This window comes from Sinohyriopsis cumingii, chromosome 15 (genome assembly GCF_028554795.1).
Source record: "Sinohyriopsis cumingii isolate HCF-2022 chromosome 15, ASM2855479v2, whole genome shotgun sequence".
Lineage (NCBI taxonomy): Eukaryota > Metazoa > Mollusca > Bivalvia > Unionida > Unionidae > Sinohyriopsis > Sinohyriopsis cumingii.
This window is the reverse complement of record NC_142975.1, coordinates 9,823,110-9,849,292: the sequence shown is the minus strand read 5'-3', so window position 1 is coordinate 9,849,292 and position 26,183 is coordinate 9,823,110. Positions and strand designations below refer to the sequence as shown.

The following is a 26,183-nucleotide window of genomic DNA, read 5'->3' as shown; positions in this document are numbered from 1 at the left end:
GGCAACTGGTTTTTTAAGACCAACTTAAATAGTCGTATGATGAAAACACAATATCAGCTTGACCATCAATTGAGGAAGAGTAATTTTCAAGATGGTGTCTCAATGACCATAGTGGGTGTCAAAGTAGCACCATTTTCAACTAAGAGCAGCTAAATATCATAAAAATATATTTTTGGTGAAAATCCTTTGCCAGTATAACAATCCATTCAGAAGGAGTGGCAATAACAAGATTTTCAAGATGGGCACTATGGCAGCCATAAATGATCTCCACAGGGCAAAAGTTTTCAGTCAGGACCAACTAGATCTTGGGATGAGTGTGTCTGTAACATTTCATGGCAATCATCTCAATAGTTTAGGAATAGCAACAACAAAACAATAGAGCATAGGACCTAAGTCAAGACCTCTGCTTCTCAAATCTTTGTCATTGGTCAAATTGTGGACAAATCAAACTTATAGAAACATTTCTCTAAACAAGTTGGCATACCCAGGTTTTCCCAAATTTGAAGCTGCTAAATCCAAATTTGTTCTCTTCCAAGTGGTTATGACATTAATTCATCCAAAATTTTGAAACTACTGAATGCAGTCCTGGAGCATTACAGCTGTATTCAAATATGAACATCAAATCTTGTGCAATTAGCATTACTATAACCAATAATAATACTACTGACCAATTACCATTTGACTACCATACATACTTGCTTATAACCCACTCAAACTGTAAATAACATAGATCCTGATCTGCCATAGCATAATGTGCCCATAAATCAGGAGAGATGTTGTTTGTTCTACTGAATACTCCTGAGAAAAATGCATAAACCCAGCTCTGTCAATGCATTATGCAATGGCAGATCTGGGTCTGTGCAGTTTGCAGTTGTATTCATCTCATACACGAGTACATATGGTACAAAAGTAAGAAAAACTAAGTCTGCCCTAAGTATGGAATGAAATTCAGAATAAACTGGGATTTATAAATGTTTGATTCCCTGCATCTAAAAATATCTATCCATCAATGCCGAATAAGGAAATCAAGACATCTGAATCTTCGTGCGTGATACGGAAATATAATTTAACAGATGTATCGAATGCCAGATCAAGCATGCAAAATTAAATGGGTATGTACTAATACCACAGTTGTGAAGTATGATACATGTAGGTCAATTAAGAAATTATATCATCATCAATAATTATGCTTGTCTATCCTTTGGTGCGATTCTAATTTAAAGATTGTTCAAATTCTCAAAAGAAAATGATAGTGACCAATGTCGTTAATGTATTCTACATTTAATTTTAGACATGGATCCCTATCCTCTCTGTTTGAATCGGGACAAAACAAAGAATAATCCAAGTAACAGCTTCCTTATGTCAAGCCTCTAGTTTGTTTGTGTTCACATTTGTGTTGGAATTCTTTCAAACCAGGGCAAGGATATTATTTTTTCAAGTTATTTTGTTGCTGGACAATTTTTTCAACAAAGTTCCAGGCTCTGTCAAGAAGATTCATTATTAATGTCCTTTGATGGTTCCAACCTTTATTCATTCAGAAAACCAACAAAGATTTTAGATTATGCAGCTGGTGTTATAAGAATCAGACATGAATCTTGCCAAATCTGCTTTGATTTTTGGATGTGCCGAGAAATTATCCATTTTTGATGGCAAAGGTACACCCTAGCTCAATTTGACCCTCATGACTGATCTGCTGCCCTGGGCATGACTTTTCCTCCTTCATATTTTGCTTGTATTTGACAGTATCTATATTCTCCTTGAAAGACAATGGGTCTGAATCAATCGGAGAAATCTCCAAATGAAAAAGCTCTGTGCAGCCTCCAAATTAATGCCATCATTTCCTCTCCATTTAAACCATCATGACAGTAGTGATGTAACCAAGTTCAGCATTTTGGAGATTTGTTGGGAATGGAATATCTGCAGTTAAAACTTGATACAAAAATGATTTGTCTCCTGAGCAGAGCTTTCTATTCATTTTTGTGCCAAATAAAAAGAGACTAGCAAGAGCTGATGACAAACAATTTCAAAGAGATTGACCAGTCATCCAGTAACATATGCAGTCAATGACCACTGCGGAATCAATCAATTTAAGAGCATCCCTTTCCCAGTCCTCTTCTTCACTGTCTTATGCAAAAGGAAAATATCAAGGCAATATTTTATTTTGCTTGGAGTCATGAAAACTTGATCTATTTTTCACTAGGCAAAGAAGCCTCTTTTTCAAAAATTTGTTTAGCTTATCCTGGCATACACACTCTGCTTTGAATTTATTCTTTTAACTAATTACCAATATCAGGTGGACATTGTTTTCACACTAAGAAGTTAAGAACCTAACAAACTTTTGATTCTTATTTCTTGTTCTAAACAAAAAATAAAGTATCAGGAAAAATGTCTGGCTTTTTTTCAAAACCATGAAAACTGATACCAATAAAAATTGATATTTAAAATGGCAGAACCAGCAGGCATGAGTCTTGTCTTTTATAACTTTCAAATTCATCCAAAGCAAAAATTTAAAACATTGTTTGAATGCATACAAATGGAGATTTAGAAAATGCGAAGAATAAACTATATTAAAACAAAAGAAAAAGAAGCATTGCTGAGTTCATGATTGTCTAAGAATCATTTAGTAAAATTATCACATTTTGTAAGTTGTAAGATTAATTTAATGTAAAGAAAAGGTATGAAGAAACAATATAAAGCACAGTGTCAAACTGTTATTTGTATCCAATAATTCTCCACCTACACTATTAATAAGTTACAATATTGGCATATGGTTTACCATTTGTAAGTATAGAAACTATGTATCCATTTGTTTCAGATAATAATGCCTATATGATTAGTTAAATGAACAGTGTAAAGATATAAATTCCATTCTTGTCATTCGGCAATCGGTAATTGATATTATCCTATTTTAACTTCAATACCATTTCTATTCAACTTAACTAAAATTTGAAAGTAAACTTCACTCAGATTAGTGTTATGTAAAACAACCATTCATTCAAAATTACAGAAAATGGTTGAGACAGAAATTATTTCAAAGTAATGTAATGACATGCTATGAAATTTATACATTTTCGCAGACAGTGTTTGGGTTTTTTGAGACTTAAAAAGTGTCTTTTGATGTTCCAAAGGGGTGAGAGCACATAATCCAAATAAGTGTTGCTGTCCAATTGATAATAAGTGGCCATTTCATATTAAATTATAGAAAATGACTGGGAAATTCAAATCTGAGTATATAAAAAACATGTCTGTTTTATTTAAAGTATTTTATACAGTTACAAAGAAAGAAATAATTGGTTGACATAGCATTGTCAAATTATCATCACCATACACATATACATATGTGCAAGCACTCACATAATCACAACCACACTGACATTAAATAAAATGATACATCAAGGTTCTGTCTTTAAAATCCATTGGATGTCAAAATATGTATCATATTAGATACAATCTTGGTGTGTTATACAGAAATACCGATTGAACAGAAGTATCAAATGTCACATCTGGGTATGCACTAAAATGAACTTACTGTGCCTTACACTGTTCTTATAAAGCATTCTGTTACTAACCTTCTTCACACTGGGCTCCACGCCAGCCGGGGGGACAAATACACATGCCTGTCATTGGGTCACATGTGCCGTTGTGGAGGCACTCACATTTATTCTCACACTCCTTTCCATACCTTCCCTCAGGGCATTTCTGTGTGCACATTTCACCACTCCAGCCTGCTGCACACATACACTCCCCTGTTCTGTGGTCACACTGTGCTCCATTTGCACAATTACATGTTCCCTGACAATCCTGGCCATAGAACCCAGCTGGACATGCCTTGCTGCAAGTTTTCCCACGCCAACCCGGCTTGCAACTGCATGTTCCACTGACAAAGTCACAGTCTGCACCATTTTGACAAGGACATTTTTTTTCACATCCAGGCCCATATGTGCCATTTTCACATTCTGAAGAAAACAAGTTAATAACCTAAGACATCATTCCATGTAATGGGCAACACTCATTATACTCCTTAATCACACATGGACCTTCATGTACAGTATTGAGAAAAAAAGATTTGTCATGGACCTTCACGTACAGTATTGAGTAAAAAAAGATTTGTCATGGACCTTCATGTACAGTATTGAGTAAAAAAAAGATTTGTCATGGACCTTCATGTACAGTACAGAGTAAAAAGATTTGTCATGGACCTTCATGTACAGTACTGAGTAAAAAAGAATTGTCATGGACCTTCATGTACAGTACAGAGTAAAAAGATTTGTCATGGACCTTCATGTACAGTATTGAGTAAAAAAGAATTGTCATGGACCTTCATGTACAGTATTGAGCAAAAAAGATTTGTCATGGACCTTCATGTACAGTACAGAGTAAAAAGATTTGTCATGGACCTTCATGTACAGTATTTTGTAAAACTGATTTGTCATGGACCTTCATTTACAGTACAGAGTAAAAAGATTTGTCATGGACCTTCATGTACAGTATTGAGCAAAAAAGATTTGTCATGGACCTTCATGTACAGTACTCAGTATAAAATAATCTGAGGACAGTTTTCTTATCAACAATTATTTCAATTGAATTTGGATTAAACTTGACCAAACCCACTGTAATCAAGGTCTTCCAACTGTAACTGCTTTTTGTGGGCACCGATAAAATTTCCTAAAATTTTACTTCATCAGCCATGCAGGATGAATGTCTACAGCTTGTAGTTATAGTTTGTTTGTGACAGCATTGAAGACTACAATTGATGGATAATTCACATATTGGTATGGGTAAAATTTGCTTTGATTTTCTTTCCACCCTTGAACTTCATTTGGTTCTTTTCATCATCAATTTGCAGTCGTAAATAATGTTTGGTCTAGCTATATATTTTTGCAGCTTAAATAAATAAATTTCTTTATATGTGGGCCTCAAAGTAGATTAGTTTTAGCTAATTGTGTTACCCTGTTTAAATAAGGTCATTATTATTATTATTATTATTACAGGATTATAAAAATACTGTTTGAATACTATTTAACTAATAAGCAGATATGTAAGGTGAAGTTGCTTATTTAAAAACATGACAATGAATGAATAGATATCTATAAAGATATTTTGCACACAGATGTAGATTTTGAAACTAAGTTTTAGATCTATCCAAAATGTTCTATAAAAGAAACATTATTTTTTTTCTATTTATTTAGGTAGATATTGTGAAATAACTATGAATTCTGATTCGTGGAAAATAACAAACAAAAGAGTTACCTTATCTTTGCATACTTAGTATTGTACATGAGGGTCCATGACAAATATTTTACTCAGTACTGTACATGAAGGTATATGCCAATTCTTTTTTACTCACAAGTGTACATGAAGGTCCATGACAATTTTAATTTTTACCATGTACTGTACTTGAAGGTACATGACAAATCTTTTGTTACTCAATAATGTACATGAAGGTCCATGACAATTCTTTTTTACTCAGTACTGTACATGAAGGTCTATGACATCTTTTTTTATTCAGTACTGTACATGAAGGTCTATGACATCTTTTTTATTCAATACTGTACATGAAGGTCTATGACATCTTTTTTATTCAATACTGTACATGTAGGTCTATGACATCTTTTTTATTCAATACTGCACATGAAGGTCCATGACAATTCCTTTTTTACTCAGTACTGTACATGAAGGTCCATGACAATTCCTTTTTACTCATTACTGTACATGAAGGTCAAAGACAGATTAGTGCTGTATATAATTGCTCATAAGGTGAGTCCAACTGAAAATGACTACAACCCAGTTCTGCTGTTGCATAATGTGTAAGCAGATAAGGGTCTATGGTGTTTGCAGTTGGACTTGACTTACAAGCAGAAATAGATTGTACTGACTGTAAAATGGGAAAGCTCTTGATTCTGAAATGGTCAATCCTGAAAGGGCTGGTTTGAGGAAAAAGGCAACATTTGTAAGTTTTCAAGGCAACATTTGTAAGTTTTCAAGGCAACATTTGTAAGTTTTCATGGCTATAGTTTTCAAAAGATGGGCAGGTGACAAATGACAATGGATAATGGCTGACACAAGCAAATGTATGGTAATGCTAAACTTTCTCATAACTGATAGTCAAACAAGCCGAGAAAACCAATGACTTACTCTGCTCACATGAGGGGCCTCTCCAACCAGGTGCACATATACACTCTCCTGTGATGTGGTCACAGGTGGCACTGTTGGCACAGTTACACTTCTGCTTGCAGTCATTGCCATAACTTCCTGCTGGGCAGGCTGGAAAAATTATAAGGTACAAAATCAATTCTGCTTGCTTTTAGTGCCATAACTTCCTGCTGGGCATGATGGGAAAATTATACAGAACAAATCAATTCTAAATTATACAAAGATTTGGATGTACACTCACTGATAAATCAAGCCAAACAGCAAACAGCATCAGACCCAGATCTGCCGATGCATAATTGTGTTAGTAATCAGTAGAACCAACAGCAGATCAGGGTCTATATTGCTTGCAGTTTGACTTGACTTAAAAGTGAATATATAAAATGTGGATGCATGTATATTTATATCTGATAGAGTTTAGTATCAAGTCTGCACAATAATGGCTGAATAGTAACAAATATAGGGAAAAATATAAATGTAAAAAATTGCAGCAAACACTTGAGGAAGATAAATCATTCAAAAAGAATAGAAACAAAAACACTGAAACTATTATTCTTCTTTCAATGAAATTAACAGTGGTCTGTGACCTTTTGACCCCAAAATCATTAGGTTTCCTCTTTACTCCAAGAGCAAGCCATCCACAAAGTATGGTTCAGGTATATCATGTAGAAGTAACATTACATTGTGGAAACCAGTTTATTCTTTCAGTGACCTTGACCTTTTAAATTTGACCTCAACACAAAGTTTTGTAACTGCAGATGATAGAGAATGCAAGCTATTATGCAGAAACCAATGTCTTCTTTCAGCCAGTGACTTTGACCTTTGACATTTTTACCCCCAAATTAATAGGCTTCTTCCATGCAAGCCATTAAAAAAGTTTGTGATTTGTGTGATTTGGACTTTTAACATAGCTTTAGCAATTTTTCAGTCATATCGCTATGATGTCTGCAGTGTGGCAGCTTACAGTAATGTCTAGCACTGGGGCATCATGCTGCAGACATGTAGCATGATGTCCCACCCAGACACATTATCCTGACACCAGGCCGACCAGCCCTAACACTAACCTCTTAATGCTGAGCACCAAGTGAGGCAGCTGTTAGTACCATTTATGTAAGTCTTTGGTATTACTAGGCCGGTGATCGAACCCATAACCTCCTGCATCCGAGGTGGACTGTATTGAAGCTACATTAAAAATCTAAAACACACACACACACACACACAAAGTTTGAGTCTCTTCAGAAAGAACTGTCCAAATGGCAAATGTCAGCTGGGTTTTATTCATTTATTTTTTCATGCCTAATAACTATTTACATCACTATACCATCAAGATCTAAACAGTTCCATGACATAACCTAGGGGCTTAGCCCAAGGACCAATATCAGTCACATGTATAAACCGGTCTTTCCTGGCCAATTATTGCATTTCTGGTTAAATGGTGGGAATATCAGTAATTTTAAAGTTGTGAGCCAGGGTCCAAGTTCCTGGGGTAGACAGTGTAGGCAGAGTTATAGGACATTTCTGATGGTGTAAAGTTATGGGACATTTCTAACAGTGTAGGCAGAGTTATGGGACATTTTTAACAGTGTAGGCAGAGTTATGGGACATTTCTAACAGTGTAGACAAAGTTATGGGACATTTCTAACAGTGTAGGCAGAGTTATGGGATATTTCTAACAGTGTAGGCAAAGTTATGGGACATTTCTAACAGTGTAGGCAGAGTTATGGAACATTACATATATGCATGTACATTAACTATTGAAAGCAACATGAAGATAAATACATATTCAGCATTACATTTGATAGAGTCTGAATTTTTCGAAGCCATTCCTAATTTTCATGATAAAAAAATGAATTTCTTTCTGTCACATAGTGCAATAATCTAACAAACCTTAATCACATTGATAACAATGTAAAAAATGAGACGAGCAAGTTCTGTCCGTCATACAGTGATACAGTCTGATATAACACACTTCAAACAGAAAACTCTGTCCAAAAATGAGATAAGCAAGTTCTGTCCGTCATACAGTGATACAGTCTGATATAACACACTTCAAACAGAAAACTCTGTCCAACAATGAGATAAGCCAGTTCTGTCCGTCATACAGTGATACAGTCTGATATAACACACTTCAAACAGAAAACTGTCCAACAATGAGATAAGCAAGTTATATATGTCATACAGTGCTATACTCTGATATAACACACTTGAAATAGATAACACTGTGCAACAATGATACAAGCAAGTGATGTCTGTCATACAGTGATACAGTCTGATATAACACACTTCAAACAGAAAACTGTCCATCAATGAGATAAGCAAGTTATATATGTCATACAGTGCTATACTCTGATATAACACACTTCAAACAGAAAACACTGTGCAACAATGATACAAGCAAGTGATGTCTGTCATACAGTGATACAGTTTAATATAGCACACTTCAGGCAAACTGAAAACATCATTCAACAATGAGACAAGCAAGTTATATCTATCATACAGAGCTACAGTCTGATATAATACACCTCAGTCATACTATTAACACTGTCCAACAATGAGACAAGCAAGTTATATCTATCATACAGTGCTACAGTCTGATATAACACACCTCAGTCATACTATTAACACTGTCCAACAATGAGACAAGCAAGTTATATCTATCATACAGAGCTACAGTCTGATATAATACACCTCAGTCATACTATTAACACTGTCCAACAATGAGACAAGCAAGTTATATCTATCATACAGTGCTACAGTCTGATATAACACAACTCAGTCATACTATTAACACTGTCCAACAATGAGACAAGCAAGTTATATCTATCATACAGAGCTACAGTCTGATATAATACACCTCAGTCATACTATTAACACTGTCCAACAATGAGACAAGCAAGTTATATCTATCATACAGAGCTACAGTCTGATATAACACACCTTAGTCATACTATTAACACTGTCCAACAATGAGACAAGCAAGTTATATCTATCGTACAGTGCTACAGTCTGATATAACACACCTCAGTCATACTATTAACACTGTCCAACAATGAGACAAGCAAGTTATATCTATCATACAGTGCTACAGTCTGATATAACACACCTCAGTCATACTATTAACACTGTCCAACAATGAGACAAGCAAGTTATATCTATCATACAGTGCTACAGTTTGATATAACACAACTCAGTCATACTATTAACACTGTCCAACAATGAGACAAGCAAGTTATATCTATCGTACAGTGCTACAGTCTGATATAACACAACTCAGTCATACTATTAACACTGTCCAACAATGAGACAAGCAAGTTATATCTATCATACACATCTACAGTCTGATATAACACAACTCAGTCATACTATTAACACTGTCCAACAATGAGACAAACAAGTTGTGTTCATCATATAGTGCCAGTCTGATATAAGGCCAAGAAATAAATATGTTTCCTATTGCACTGGTTTTAATATTGTGGTAGGCATGTCATTTTTTTAAAACAATATGGTTGGTTGGTTAGCTGACCTGAAACACAAATTTTTGTTTGGCCTAACAAACTTCAGTCACACTAATACCCTATCCAACAAGCTTTGTGGATTTACATTTGTTATCTTTTGGATTTTATTTTTCATTTTACAATAAGCTACTTCATACACTTACATTTCATATGCAATAATAAAAACATTATGGAAATGTATAAATTAACGACTGCCACCCTATGATTCATGTAAGTGAAGTGATCAATAAATTATTGACAGATCTGCAGACACAGGCATTGTATGATTTTTAACATTAACAGCTGATCTTGCATGTCATATGGTCCACACCAGTACATATAACATATTTGCTCACATATAACCTCATCCTCATGTGTCAAAAAAATGTAATACTATGGCTAATTTCTGTTACACAGCACTTCCAATTAATTTCACTTATCATTAAACCTCATTGTATTAATTAACCTGTCACTGTAAGTGCATGACAGTGTCAGCACTAATGGCCTACGAAGTAACATTATTACCCTCTTTATTACATAGTGCCGCAGTGAAACTCCCCTGTCAGATCATGCCTCTGTGTCACTCACCTTTGTTACATAGTGCCTCAGTGTCATTTGCATATCACATAAAGCCTAGTGTGACTCACCTCTATCACACAGCTGTCCTGTCCAGCCAGCCACACAGATGCAGGATCCATCTATTGGGTTACAGTGAGCCTCATTCTCACATAAGCACTGCTCCATACACTGGTCTCCATAGCGACCCTCAGGACATTCTGAAGAGGAGTGAACAAAATGTCTGAAGTGTCAGTAAAATTTACTTTGTATTCATGTCCTCAGGATTTCTTTTCAAACAGGAACATTAACGGACTACTTTTCTTAATCCATAAGTTATCAAACAAATGTATTTCTAAATGGACAAGTCATATGAAATACCATGTGCAGCTACAGATGTTTCTGAATCAAGATATTTTGTACTTTTACACTTTCGCCAATTTTTTGGCGGGTGAGGTTGGAGGGTAATCATTGAACCAACCATACATCCATTCAAATGTAAGAATATCCAGCTAATTAGTTTTCTGTCTTACATTCCTTCAGCCACAGGACACAAAGGGCAATAACTCTAACATTAATCACACCAGAAGAGAAAGTTTTAACACATTAACCCCTGGAGATTTTGTCATTTTCATCTGAAAATCGAGTAGGAAAGCTATTTCTGAATAGACTCAAAAACACCAAATCCCTGGTCATCTTTCAATAACATATTGCCGTTTTGTGATAGAAACATCATTTTTCATTGGCTATTTGACTCGCGCATGAGCAGACAGTTAAAAGTTAACGGAGCCATTATTTTTGTATGGAGACCACTCTTTATTCCAAATGCCCATCTTATCCTACTTTTTGCAAAGGTTCATCTGTCTGTTTGCAGTTTATACCAATTTGCCTTAGATATGAGACCAAAAAGTCTAAAATCCAGACACAAAATCAGATTCCAACCATGGGCAAATTTTGGGTCAAAAAAAGTTGGGTTCAATATGACCATCCCTTCAATATGACCATCCATTTAATATGACCATCCTTTCAATTATGACCATCCCTTCAATATGACCATCAATTTAATATGACCATCCTTTCAATATGACCATCCCTTCAATATGACCATCCATTTAATATGACCATCCTTTCAATATGACCATCCATTTAATATGACCATCCCTTCAATATTACCATCACTTCAATATGACAATCCCTTCAATCTGACCATCACTTCAATATGACCATCCCTTCAATATGACCATCCATTTAATATAACCATCCCTTTAATATTACCATCCATTTAATATGACCATCCCTTCAATATTACCATCACTTCAGTATGACAATCCATTCAATATGACCATCACTTCAATATGACCATCCATTCAGTATGAAATCCATTTAATATGACCATCCTTTCAATATGACCATCCATTTAATATGACCATCCCTTCAATATTACCATCACTTCAATATGACCATCCCTTCAATCTGACCATCACTTCAATATGACCATCCCTTCAATATGACCATCCATTTAATATGACCATCCCTTCAGTATAACCATCCATTTAATATGACCATCCCTTCAATATTACCATCCATTTAATATGACCATCCCTTCAATATTACCATTGCTTCAATATGACAATCCATTCAATATGACCATCACTTCAATATGACTATCCATTCAGTATGAAATCTATTTAATATGACCATCCATTCAGTATGAAATCCATTTAATATGACCATCCATTCAGTATGAAATCCATTTAATATGACCATCCATTCAGTATGAAATCCATTCAACATGACCATCCATTCAATATGACCATCCATTTAGTATGAAATCCATTCAATATGACCATCCATTCAGTATGAAATCCATTCAATCTGACCATCCATTCAAGATATGTAGCAATACCAAGACTGTCACAATAGCCATTTTAACAGCCATAATGGATGTAAGATTGCCATCTTTTTCATTTAGGACCAAATAGATATGGTAAGAATGCATTTGGTGAAAACCTCATGACCATATGTGTGTATGATTTTGGACTTTTAAGGTAGCTTTAACAATTTGAGACCTATTGCATGCAACGATATCTGCAGTGTGTCAGTTTAGAATGATGTCTAGCACTAACACATGGCATCATGTCCCACCCATTCGCATTATCCTGACACCAGGCAGACCAGTCTTAACACTAACCTATTGATGCTGAATGCCAAGAGAGGCAGCTGCTAGTACCATTTTTATAAGTCTTTGGTATCACTCAGCCAGGGTTCAAACATGTGACCTGCCACATCCAAGGTGGACACTCTAACCACTTAGGCCACCAGAGTAGTCAAACATGTGACCTCCTGCATCCAAGGTGGACACTCTAACCACTTCGGCCACCAGAGTGGTAAAACATGTGACCTCCCGCATCCAAGGTGGACACTCTAACCACTTAGGCCACCAGAGTGGTAAAACACGTGACCTCCCACATCCAAGGTGGATACTCTAACCACTTAGGCCACCAGAGTGGTAAAACACGTGACCTCCCACATCCAAGGTGGACACTCTAACCACTTAGGCCACCAGAGTGGTAAAACACGTGACCTCCCACATCCAAGGTGGACACTCTAACCACTTAGGCCACCAGAGTGGTCCTTGTCCATATGAATATCCATGCAACAAAAATAAGAAAATTTTCGTGATGATTGTCATGATGGCCATACTCGATGTCAGATTGGAAACTTGATTTTCTAGGACCATAACAGGTCTTATTGTGAAAGTTCTAAGTCAGTGTGAATTTCTAATCAGGAGAAAAAGTGACTAGCTAGATGCTACATTGTCTACACTGGATGTCAGATCAGCACCATTTTTATTTAGAACCAAATAGACATCACATGAAGTCTATTAATGAAAACTCCATGTTGGTATGACCAACCATTCAGTAGGTTTTCAAGATGGTCACTGTGGCAGCCATATTGGACTTCACATTGGTCTCATTTACAATTAAGACCAATTAGGCATCATAAGAGATGATTTATTGTAAACCCCATGTTAGTATGAGGAGTAGCATTAATAAGGTTTTCAAGATGGTCACTGTGTGTTGGCTGTCCTAGGGGCGCCATTTTGATTCAGGACCAACTAAGCCTTGGAAGAAATGCATGTGTAAAGCTTCACAGCAATCTGCCAAGTAATTTAGGAAACTTAGTGATAACACAATTGTGTTTACATGATGGACAGATGAAAACAAGGTAGCGTCTGTAGGATATAATGGCACATCATGACAAGACTGACTATCTGGTGATTTTAAAAGGTAAAGCTCCAAGGATTAAAATGTTATAAAGAATTTTATACAAAATCTAGTAAGATAAAGCCATCCAAAAAGGATATAAACTTTAGGTACTAAAATGAATGTAAATTCCCATAAACAGAATATAATAAAAGATGAAGGTAAAACATGTAAAGTCATTTTTAAAATGTCCAATTTTATTAAATAAATTGCTTTTCCTAAAATATTCCAAGATTTTCTCTTTTGGAGTATCATTATATATTCAGCTCACTTCAAAATACTCCTGTCTCACAGAGTGTTCTACTGCCAGCAGACAGTGGCATGGAGTGCACTCTGGTCTACTGTTCACCATTCAGTAGGTATGAATGAATCAAGTGCATCCAATATGTAATCAGTACAATACCACCTCTCTGCAATTTGTTCCGTTATGAGGGATGCCACTCTCCCAAGGTGGCCTTGACCTTGGTTGTGAAAGTTTTGTTCTACATATTTTGCTTTGTGTATAGAAATGCCGATTTATATATCGGAAGTCAGTACAGCTAACTTGATTTATAAAAAATCGGAAGTCAGTACAGCTAACTTGATTTATAAAAAATCGGAAGTCAGTACAGCTAACTTGATTTATAAAAAATCGGAAGTCAGTACAGCTAACTTGATTTATAAAAAATCGGAAGTCAGTACAGCTAACTTGATTTATAAAAAATCGGAAGTCAGTACAGCTAACTTGATTTATAAAAAATCGGAAGTCAGTACAGCTAACTTGATTTATAAAAAATCAGAAGTCAGTACAGCTAACTTGATTTATAAAAAATTGGAAGTCAGTACAGCTAACTCCCAACTTTTCATGATACTTGCAACATTCCCACGTGGTTACATTACTTGAACTTGCATAATTCGAAATTATGGTTACACAGCATTGAATTTTCATTAAGAATATGTAAATCAATTAACTATAATACTATTTATGATAACCATTTATGAGTTGTAATTTATTTTTTTAGACAAATAATTTCATTAGGTTTTCCTCGTCACAAAAAAATTAAATAAAGATTAAATTCATACAAAATTGTGATAAATGCAAAATTCACATCTTGTAAGTCAGCAGATGCCTGTATATGGAATTTTCCATTTGGAAACAGCTTTGGCTGCTTCATCCCTTTCACTGCCCTTAATACCAATGTGACTAGTCAGCCAAAAGTACATAATACTTTTTTCAGATTGTATTTAATGTAAGATCTGCATTATTAATAGATTCTCAAATTGCAGGTTTTCCAAGGCTTTTGGCATGGAAATGGGAAACTGAAAAGATGATAAAATTTGTTTTTGGGAGGTTACAGTGAAGTTTAACAAATTTGAGTATGACTGCCATTTTAGCAGTAAAAACAGAGGCTTTATCTGGCAAAAGGCTTGAGATAAACATGGTGATACAGGATGATGCAATGGGAGTTCCAGCCTCTTTTCCATCTTTCTGTATGTCTGTATATAGGCCTTTATTGCTACACTACAAGGCTTTAATTTCATTGAATTTACTTTGAAAAATTACAGGATTTGAAGAGAACTTTTGAATTCACAAACATCAAATAAATTATATTTATTTTGGAGGTTTCGGTAACCATGGTGGTTAATTGAGAATAATTTTGCAATATTTGCAACACTTATTCCCATTTTTTTATCAGGATAAACTCATACCAAATGGTGGAATGAAATTTTGAATCTTATGGCACAAGATGTGGTACAAGATGTGGCACAAGATGTGGTACAGGATGTGATACAAGATGTGGTACATGATATGGTACAAGATGTGGTACAGGATGTGGTACAAGATGTGGTACAGGATGTGGTACAAGATGTGGTACATGATGTGGTACAAGATGTGGTACAGGATGTGGTACAAGATGTGGTACAGGATGTAGTATATTGCCCTATAGATGATGTCATGTGTGGGATTTGATGCATTTGAGGACAGTTTGGTAGTATACTGATAAAACAGTTTTCATTCATCCTATCCAGTCACATTATCCGGACACCAGGCCCGGCCAGTCCTAACACTAACCCCTTTATGCTCAGCACTTAGTGAGGCAGACATTAGTACCATTTTTATAAGTCTTTAGTACAACTTAGCCAAGGTTCAAACCAATGACCTCCAGCATCCAAGGCAGATGCTCTAACAACTAGGCCACTGCAGCAGTCCCATTCAACTGAGATAAAAAGATGATTGATTTGCCTCAACAAAGAGGCTTTCAGATGGGAGGGTTCAAATGGACAAAGTTGAAGTCCCTAATTATTTATTGGATCAAGCAGGTGAGATTTACAGGCGATCCATTCAAAATGGAACCATTGTCAAATTTTGATCATCTAATGTAATGTAAAATATGTGGAAGAATTTGTTGGTTTTAACAGCACAGTGAACATGTTGCAGGCTGTATCATGGCGAGGTTCCCCACGGCACACCAAGCCAGCAGACCGAGCTGGCTTGGTAAGGTATTGAACCTACAACCCTTGGATTAGGAGTCTGGTGCTCTTCCAGTTCTATGTAATCAGCAAAAGTCCATAAACATTTTAGGTTTGAGAATTTTAAACACATTAAACATTATTTATGTATGTCTCTAGTGTTCCTACTCTATCACAGATCAAAAAGTCATAGACAGGGATCACGTACAATAGTCATGCTACCAGGTGAAACGGGTGACTTAGTCACCACCAAAAATGTAAACTTCGCCTCACAGTAGTCACACTATCAGGTAAAGTAGGTGACTTAGTCACCTAAAAAAATTAAACTTTGCCTTGTTCTGTAATGAAAGCAAAAACAAATTTGCCATGAGATTTTTTTTTAATTGGTTAGAAAGAAGGGATTTAATTCACTCATATATCAAATGTAATACTTCAGTGTGTGTTGTCTATGAATAGTTACAGTAATGTCATATTAGGAACAATGAAATGAGGAAGAACAGTATGGTATGAAGTCACTTGTGTATTTTCTTTCATTTACATGTTACGGGCTTTGTTTCAACACAGTTTAGAAATCTTTTCCACTGCCATTTTATAATGAACTTTCAGAAAGAAGAAAAAAAACATGTTTAAGTGGTAGGTGATCAAGTAATTTTACCAACTGCAATTACAAGCCTGTAATCTTGTTACCCCTATCAGATAAATTTTATTACAATGTATAGTTTCAGTTGTGTTCTTTCAAAGTCAAATGGCCAAAATACAATGAATGCATTTCTCCTTCCAAACTTACATACTTTCAAGTGCCACTACAATGGGTATGAAGGTAATAATTTGTATACACATACAAAATGTTTCTGTTAAACATCTAATAGATTTTTCAACTTGAAAAAAATAAAAGTCTAAAAGTATTGCTTAAAACAAATGTTAAATGCATACTGAGAAAAAAAGGGCATCATGCCAATAAAAACACACCAACTCTGTTACGTACAATATCATCCTCCTACTCTGTCCAAGGTAAGATTTCAAAGGTAGACTTGAAAGTTTGATTTCAAGGTTAGATTTCAAAGGTAGGCTTGAAAGTTTGATTTCAAGGTTAGATTTCAAAGGTAGGCTTGAAAGTTTGATTTCAAGGTTAGATTTCAAAGGTAGGCTTGAAAGTTTGATTTCAAGGTTAGATTTCAAAGGTAGGCTTGAAAGTTTGATTTCAAGGTTAGATTTCAAAGGTAGGCTTAAAAGTTTGATTTCAAGGTTAGATTTCAAAGGTAGGCTTGAAAGTTTGATTTCAAGGTTAGATTTCAAAGGTAGGCTTGAAAGTTTGATTTCAAGGTTAGATTTCAAAGGTAGGCTTGAAAGTTTAATTTCAAGGTTAGATTTCAAAGGTAGGCTTGAAAGTTTGATTTCAAGGTTAGATTTCAAAGGTAGGCTTGAAAGTTTGATTTCAAGGTTAGATTTCAAAGGTAGGCTTGAAAGTTTGATTTCAAGGTTAGATTTCAAAGGTAGGCTTGAAAGTTTGATTTCAAGGTTAGATTTCAAAGGTAGGCTTGAAAGTTTGATTTCAAGGTTAGATTTCAAAGGTTAAGCTTTGAAGTTAGGATTCAAAGTTGGTTTTAAAGTTAGACTAGAATTAGTTTAAGACAAGTGCATTTTAAAACAGTGATTCATTCTTAATACATTTTCATCATTATGTGTTCTGCATACTTGAAACATTTTAGCACAAGATTCAACTTTAAACACAAAGCCTTAAAATCCCCAAAAGTAATAACTGAAAATTTATTTCAAATTTGCAGGCAATAAATGAGAACTGAATAATTAGAAGTTTCTTCCAAGTAAAACCACAGAATCACATTCATAAACTTGACACTTCAGAGCTACATTTTCAAGTTAAATTTGTATCCACTTCTATTATTGCTCTACTATCATTTAGGATAAATGCATGGCTACTTACTCTCTCCACACTGTTTGCCAAACCATCCTGCAGGACAAAGGCACTCGCCTGTCACTAGGTCGCAAGGTGCACCATTCACACAGTCACACTGATTGCGGCAGTTGACTCCCCATGCACCTCGGTAACATGCTGAGAGGGAAAAAAGAATTGTATTAACAAACAATACAACGATAGAATTTACAACAGTTTGAATGCAACAGTTTGAAGAAGTATTTTTTTGGTGTTTCTCTCTGAGGTCAGTTATCAAAACTGTACATCAGATATTTCCAAATTTGTATAGGAAAGTTTAATTTGGCTGTCAGATCAGCACCATTTTAATTTAAAATAAAAAACAAACAGCTTAGGAAGACTTTGAGTGGAAACCCCATGATGATCTGACCATCATTCAGGAGAAGTAGTGATAATAAGATTTTCATGCTGGCCACTGTGACACCCATATTAGACCCAGATTAGCACTGTTTTCATGTAGGACCAAGTAGACATCACAAGAAATCTATTGCTGAAAACCCATGACATATGACTTTCTGTTGAGAATGAGTAGAGATAACAAGATTTTCTAAAAGGATGCTGAGGTGGCCATACCGGATATCAAATCAGCTCCATTTTCATTTAGTGAAGAATACATTATAAGAAGTCTTCTAGTGAAGACCAAAGAATCAGGAGGAAACAATAACAAGACTTTCGAGATGGTCACTGTGTGGTGGCCAGAAGACCAAACAATCAGGAGGAAACAATAACAAGATTTTCGAGATGGTCACTGTGTGGTGGCCAGATGACCAAAGAATCAGGAGGAAACAATAACAAGACTTTCAAGATGGTCACTGTGTGGTGGCCAGATGACCAAAGAATCAAGAGGAAACAATAACAAGACTTTCAAGATGGTCACTGTGTGGTGGCCAGATGACCAAAGAATCAGGAGGAAACAATAACAAGACTTTCAAGATGGTCACTGTGTGGTGGCCAGATGACCAAAGAATCAGGAGGAAACAATAACAAGACTTTCAAGATGGTCACTGTGTGGTGGCCAGATGACCAAAGAATCAGGAGGAAACAATAACAAGACTTTCAAGATGGTCACTGTGTGGTGGCCAGATCAGCAGTATGTTAATCTAAAACCAACAAGACATCATAAAAAGTCTTTTGGTGTGTGTGTGTGTGTGTGTGTGTGTGTTTGTGTGTGTGATTTTAAATGTAGCTTTAACAATTTTGCAATCATATTGCTATCATGTCTACAGTGTTGTAGCTTATAGTGTTGTCTATTACTGGGGCATCATGCCACAGACAAGTAACATGATGTCCCTCCCAGTCATATTATACTGACACCAGGCCAACCAGTCCTAACACTAGCCTCTTAATGATGAGTGCAAGTGAGGCAGCTGTAGTATCATTTTTATAAGTCTTAGTATGACTCGGCTGGGGTTTGAACCCATGACCTCTCGCATCCAAATTGGACACTCTAACCACTAAGCCACTGGAGTGGATACTAACCTCTTAACACATTAACCCCTGCTGCCTCGATAACTCATCGTACTTTACCTCCCTCATCTCCCAAGTGCCTTGATAACGTGGCTGAGTTTACCTAGCTTGTATCCTGGGCGCCGAGTTTGAGTGGCAGTATTTGTCTAGGCCTGTATCCCACATGACGAGTTAAATCGGTGCCAACCATTGGTTGATTTGAAGCTATTTCCTAATTATACAAGCAGTTAACCAATAATAGTTTGGCTTACATAGATAGAGTGAACATTGCTGAACAGAGGGGAAAAAAATCTGACTTCAATAGCAGCAGAAATAGTGAAAATATATACATCTGAAAATGATGCAAACGGATGAGAATCAGCAACTGGAAGCAGACTTTTACTTGACAGATTCGGACAGAGAATTTTAAGGATTTTAATCAGACAAGATTGATAGTGACATCGAAATAGCTACAGGAGATAACAGCAGTAGTGATGAGAATGAGAATGTAGAAGAAAAAGAAGAGGAAATGAAAGAAGGGCTGATCGATGGATTGTAAATGATAAAACACACAATGACAAAAGGACCAACACCAGGGCCAACAATGGATTTAGACCCTGATAGAAATTAATTTAATTTTTTTGAGCTTTTTTTTTCTTTTGAAGAATCGTTAAATAAAGGTTTGGGAAATGAATGTTGTTATCATGAGTGTTCATAATTCAAGGTTTGTTAAGTGTTTTATTAGTTTTAAAATTTTCAGTGAGAGTTCTAAAGAAGAAAGGTAAGTAACGAGCAAGTAAAATATGCCCATTTGTGTACAGTATGTTAAGTTTACAAGAAAGATGACAAGTGGAATTTCATGTGTTGATGGTATTATTCAATGTGAATTCATAATGGATTTTATGGATTATTCATGGCAACAAACTGGTAATAAAAGCATTCATCTTTATGCATTATTTTTATTTCTGCAAGTAGCATGAAATTTATACCATTATGTATGTACTTTTATTGAGAACTGCTGTCTCACGGGTACAGGCACTGGTAAGGCTAACACTCCTCTCGGTGATCTCTGCAAGTATGCTGAAGGGGACTGCCTAGCTGTTTGGTTCAGGGGTTAATGTGTTAATCCTGAGTACCAGTGAGGCAGCTGTTAGTATCATTTTTATAAGTCTCTGGTATGACTCGGTCAGGGTTCAAACCCACAACCTCCTGCATCTGAGGCAGGTGTTCTAACCAATAGGCCACAGGAGTGGTCGTAAGAAGTCTTTTGGTCAAAACTCACATCAATATAACTTTCTGTTAATAAGAAGTTGCAATAAGTAGATTTTCAAAATGGTTGCAATTGTGGCCATATTGGACTTTAGATCAGCATCATTTCTGTTTAGGACCAAGTAGAAATCACAAGTCTTTCACCGAAACCCATGTTGACATAATCATCTCACGAAGAGGTAGCCATAACACAATTTTTAAGCTGGCCAGTGTGGCAGCCATATTAGGACCAAGCAGATATCAAAAGAAGTCTTTTAGTGAAAAACAAATGTTGATATGACCATCCATTCAGGAGGAGTAGCAAGAAAGATGGCTGCCATTGTGGCCTTATTGAACTTCATATCAGCACCATTTTCAGTTTGGAACACCTAGACATTATAAGAAGTCTTTTACTCAAAACCTTATCCCAATACCACCATTCAGGGTAAGTAGCAATAAGAAGTTCCTTAAGATGCTACCACATATTGGTTGTGTGAGCATGACCATTTTCATCCAGGGCCAACCAGGCCATGGCATGAATGTGTGTGCCAAGTTTCATGGCTATCATTTAAGTAGTTTAGGAGAAGCCACAATACTAAACTTGTGATAATGTATTTATAGACAGCATACAAACAATAAATGATGGGCTACCAGGGACAGCCATAGGCCGATTTGGTCCTGCACTCACAGAGGTCCATCGCATAATAAGTAATGTTTTAAATATATATAAAGACAGAAAGTAATTTTATAGCAATGGAAGAAAATTTTAAGTTCAATATATATAAAAAACTTTTTTAAAATTTTTTTCCAAATGCCATGCTCACAGGGGGCCCCTTGCTTTAGGAGCAGAGGGCTCCACCACAATGACCCAAATCTAGCTACATGTGTGCTAGGGCTGTTACTGCAGGCAACAGACCATCCCATAAGATCTTCCGTTTATGACCAATTGAGCTAAAAGCAAATATTTATCAGATATTCCGCTTTAATATCATTTGTGAAACTGAATGAAGTTTTTAAAACATCTGATTCAAAGAATCAATCTTGCACATGAATCTTCATGTACATAAACGAGTTATATAATAGGCAAGGAATTCTATCTCTCGGTCAAAAAAGGGTATGAAAATATGTTGAGATTATCTCCAGCTAAATATAAATAGCTATGATATTTTAATGTTAATCCAATTACTTTTGTGTAATTGTGCATTATGTTGATAAGACAGACACAAAGGCACATATACAGGTATACATAAAATCTCATTTCATTGTAGTATTGAAGATATTGGATTGTGTGAAAACATAAATTTATGAAAACTGGTTTCATATCTTTTAGTTTACGGTGAATTAGTGAGACAAAAACTGATTTTAAAAATATTATTCCTGAAGAGACAAGAAAATAAATAAGCCTACACATTATGCCATCATTGAATAGCAAAAATTCATTTATTATGTACGTCAGATTTCCAGAAATAATGACACAAAGATATTGTGACTGACAGTAATCAGAACAGCTAATAAATGACTCACTCTCAGCACACAGTATTCCCATTCTGCCTGGTGGACACATGCAGTCCCCTGTCTCAGGGTGGCACTTGTGGCCACCACATGTGCATGTTAAACGGCAATCTGGACCGTACTGACCTGCATCACATGCTACAAAGCATCATATCAAAAAAGGAAATAAAGAAAACAAGAAAACATAAAATCTATGAGGAAAAACATTATAAAATATGCATGGAAAAAAGGCATAAACACTATGATGTTCTATGAATTCAAGAGGTGAAGAAGCAAAAAGTATGAGAGCCAAACTGCTAGAGGTAAAAAAATCTTTAAAAAGCATGGTTGCCAAATGAACGAGACTGCAAAATCTGGTTGCAAAGCAAAATCTTCTAGTTGTCCAGTTAGAAATTTCTAAATCACAGTAAATCAAAATTTGCTACCAAATTCCTTTTAAAATGATTAATATCATTTGTCAATACATTATACAAATTTGAACGATCTAATCAAAATCAAGATTTTCATAGAAGTTCTGAATTACCATTAGCTGGATATGAATATGAAGCTGATGGTAAATAAATGTATTTTCTTCTTCTTACCAAAAATGCTGGGGTTTTTTTTCACAAAAATTTTCTTTTATTTTATTTTATAACTTCTTTGCCTTTGTTTTTCCATGTGGATATTTTGGAGGGTTTTCTGCCTAAACTACCAATGACTGAATCATGTAAATTACCAAATCTATATTTGTAGGTAAATATATCTACCTCTCATACTTTTAACAACAAAAAAGAAGAAAGAAAAGACAGTAATAAAATTAGTGCAGAGCAAGCATTTTTCTTTAAAAGAGATCTGCTGAGAATTATTAAAATGTAATTTCAGCACATTGAAATCTAAGCACAAAAATGCTGCTGCTCTGCATGATGTGGAGGGATCTGAAAACAAGTACAGTCTCAACAAAACTAATCTGAGCCTAGTTATTTTAGGAGTCAAGGAAACTGTAAAATTCTGTTCTGTAGTCGGATTCTACAGCAACAGATTCAAAGCATATAATGCAAGAAATCTTAACATTTATTGTAGAAATTAATAAATCCATCACCCATGTGTCTATGATCTGTTTTATCCTCCCTACTGAACCTAGATCCATGATGGGATTTGACATTCAAAGCAGCAATTCCCCTCTCAAATTGATTTAGACTGTACGTCTACATTTTGTCCTCCCTGTATGCTACCAGAAACATAAGTAAATCTTGGCTGCTACCCCAAGGCCCCATTTTTGACTGATGAAAGAATAATCAGAAGTTTATGTTTCCTGGATTTTTAAAGAATAATATTCTATGAATTAAAAATGACTTTGTAAACAAGTGTAGCTTATTTTTTTCCATATGAAGCGGTTCCCCAATTCCATAGTGGATCTGACACAACAGCAACAAAAATGCTAATTCTATTTTTAGCAATGTTGGCCAAGTTTTATGAAAGATTGTCATCATTTCCATAAATTCAGAAGTTCTTTACTTCAATAATTCTGAGTGATTTTTTAAAACAGCATCTAAAGGGATTAATACTTTTATTAATCAGGTGGCCACATTTTATGGCATTTGTACAAAACTTAAAACCCCATGATAGTGCCAGGATGCCCTCTGTCCAAATCTGGTTGAAATTTGTCCAATTGTTTTTGTAGAAGACGTTTAAACATAAAAATGTATCTGGATGCAGGGCAATATCATAAACTCACTAAAAATAACCTGATGGGATACACATTGACATTATGTGTTGTGAAATAACAGACCTAGTATAAAAAAATATATTTTCTAATCAAGATTTGTCTGATAAGATTATAACAATTAATTTCTACAAAAAAAGAAATGGATAATATCACAAATCCAACAACAAATTACAAGAAGCACATGTAACTATGACTATGGTCTTGTTGCATGACAAAGGAAGTCAAATAAGGTCCTTTCGTAAGACTACTACAATCAGTCTAGCTGTACTGTAAACATATTGTATAACTGTAATCAGGTTAGTATAATTGCAAACAAGTCAGTATACTTGCAAACAAGTCAGTATAATTGTAAACAAGTCAGTGCAATGTAAACAAATCCATATAATTTTAAACAAGTGAGTGCACTGTAAACGAGTAATTGTATTGTAAACAGCCCATATAATTTTAAATAAGTCAGTATACTTGTAAATAAGTCTGTGCATTGTAAAAAAGATAGTATAATTGTAAATAACTGAAATGATACAGTTTTGTCTGAAAGATGACAAATTCAGGTCAGGGGAGAAATATTTTTTCTGACATAGACTATAGCTTTTCATAAATTACGAAACCTAAAACACTTGTTAATAACCACTGTTTTACCATATATACTCAGGTACAAGTTGAACCCAACTGCAAACAACACAGACTCTGATCTGCAACAGCAAATCATGGGTATGTTGTTTGTTGTACTGATTACTCATAGCAAGCTACATAGACCAAGATCTGACAGAGCATTATGTGATGGCAGATCTGGGTCTGTGCAGTTTCCAGTTTATTTCACTAATAAGTGAGTATACACGGTATTATAATACCACCCTGGTGATAATATTCACTCTCTATTCAAAAGGAAGCAACACACCCTGGTGATAATATTCACTCTCTATTCAAAAGGAAGCAACACACATAAACGGCAGACACAACTTATAATGAAACAGAATAAACTCCTGCAGGTGAAAATAGAGATGATCTTAAGCAAACTGAAGCTTATATATATATATATATATATATATATATATATATATATATATATATATATATATATATATATGAGGGATGAAATCAAACAAAGAAATTTACATACCCTGGAAGACAAAAAATAATTGATAACAAAACTAGAAAACTATACTGCTTCATAATAAATTATTCTTACACTTATTGCAGTTATCTCCGGTCAGTCCTGCAGGACAATTACGAACACAGTGTCCAGTCACATGATCACAGACCACACCTTCAGGACAGCTACATTTTGATGCACAGTCCTGACCAAAATAGCCAACTGGGCAAGAATCTTTACAAATGATACCACGGTATCCTGGTAGACAAATACATTCCCCAGTCTGAAAGGTCAAATATACATGTCTTATTTAATGCATAAATCCTAATTTGCATCGCTCAAAACGAAGAAAGAAAAAAAAAAACAATAAAACCGCAGAAACTAAAGCTCAACTTAAATTAAACTCCTGTGTTTTTCTTGAGTAATTTATATCCAAAACTAATTTAAAATCTTCCCAAGAATTCAGGCTCTCAAGAATTAGGTAGTATTTTAAATATATATGAAATGTATGCCTAACTATACCAAATAGGATATTGGTACTAAAGAGAGAACCTCTAATGGGTATGATGCCAGTCACCCCAAAAGAGCACAGAGAAGATTAAAATCTGGAAATGGGGCATTTCATTTTAGCGAACAGATAATAAGTCACGGGCAAAATGTCACAAATACACAAAGGACAGAAAGTCACTGGACAAAAAGTCACAATTTGAATCATCATAGTAATGATGTACATATAGGACAAAAGGTCACTGGACATAAAGTCACAATTTGAACTTTATAATGTTGCTAGGTGCAAAGGGCAAAAGGTCACTGGACATAAAGTCACAATTTGAACTTTATAATGTTGCTAGGTGTAGAGGACAAAAGGTCACAGGACATAAAATCACAATTTGAATTTTATAATGCTGCTAGGTGCAAAGGGCAAACAGTCACGGGAAATAAAGTGACACTTTGAATTTTATAATGCTGCTAGGTGCAAAGGGCAAAAAGTCACAACTGCACTTAGGACAGTCACAATGACATACACATAGGAGATAAAGTCAAGATGATGAAAACAGAATCATTTTAAAGTAATAGTTTAATCTTGTAATATGTAATATGCTTAGGATAAAAAAATAGCACATCTTGATTTCTAAAAGAAGATTGGTTTGGCTAGTACCTTCCTTTTGTCTGTGATGTCCAATACACCAATCAATTTCAAGACGGCATCAATGCCATTATGCATAAGAAACCAGCAGAGTCTGAAAACACTAGTGAAGTACTCCAATGCCCTCTATCTTACTGGTTCATTTTGACAAGCTGAGAGAGAGAG

At 35.3% G+C, this 26,183-nt stretch overlaps 1 protein-coding gene across 4 annotated transcripts in view; it reads right to left on the bottom strand.

Moving 5' to 3' along the window:
• Positions 1-26,183, bottom strand: part of LOC149781245 (uncharacterized) — a 306,624-nt gene that overhangs the window by 64,063 nt on the left and 216,378 nt on the right. For 3 of the 4 annotated variants that reach the window (XM_089935329.1, XM_089935328.1, XM_089935330.1), the window contains exons 15-20: positions 24,968-25,154; positions 22,086-22,211; positions 17,859-17,987; positions 10,292-10,420; positions 6,136-6,264; positions 3,570-3,956 (exon numbers count right to left, since the gene is read on the bottom strand). In XM_089935329.1, coding sequence (XP_089791455.1) covers positions 3,570-3,956; positions 6,136-6,264; positions 10,292-10,420; positions 17,859-17,987; positions 22,086-22,211; positions 24,968-25,154 — 1,087 coding nt within the window. The remainder of the gene's footprint in view (positions 1-3,569; positions 3,957-6,135; positions 6,265-10,291; positions 10,421-17,858; positions 17,988-22,085; positions 22,212-24,967; positions 25,155-26,183) is intronic. The other variant, XM_089935331.1, reaches the window with a different exon arrangement.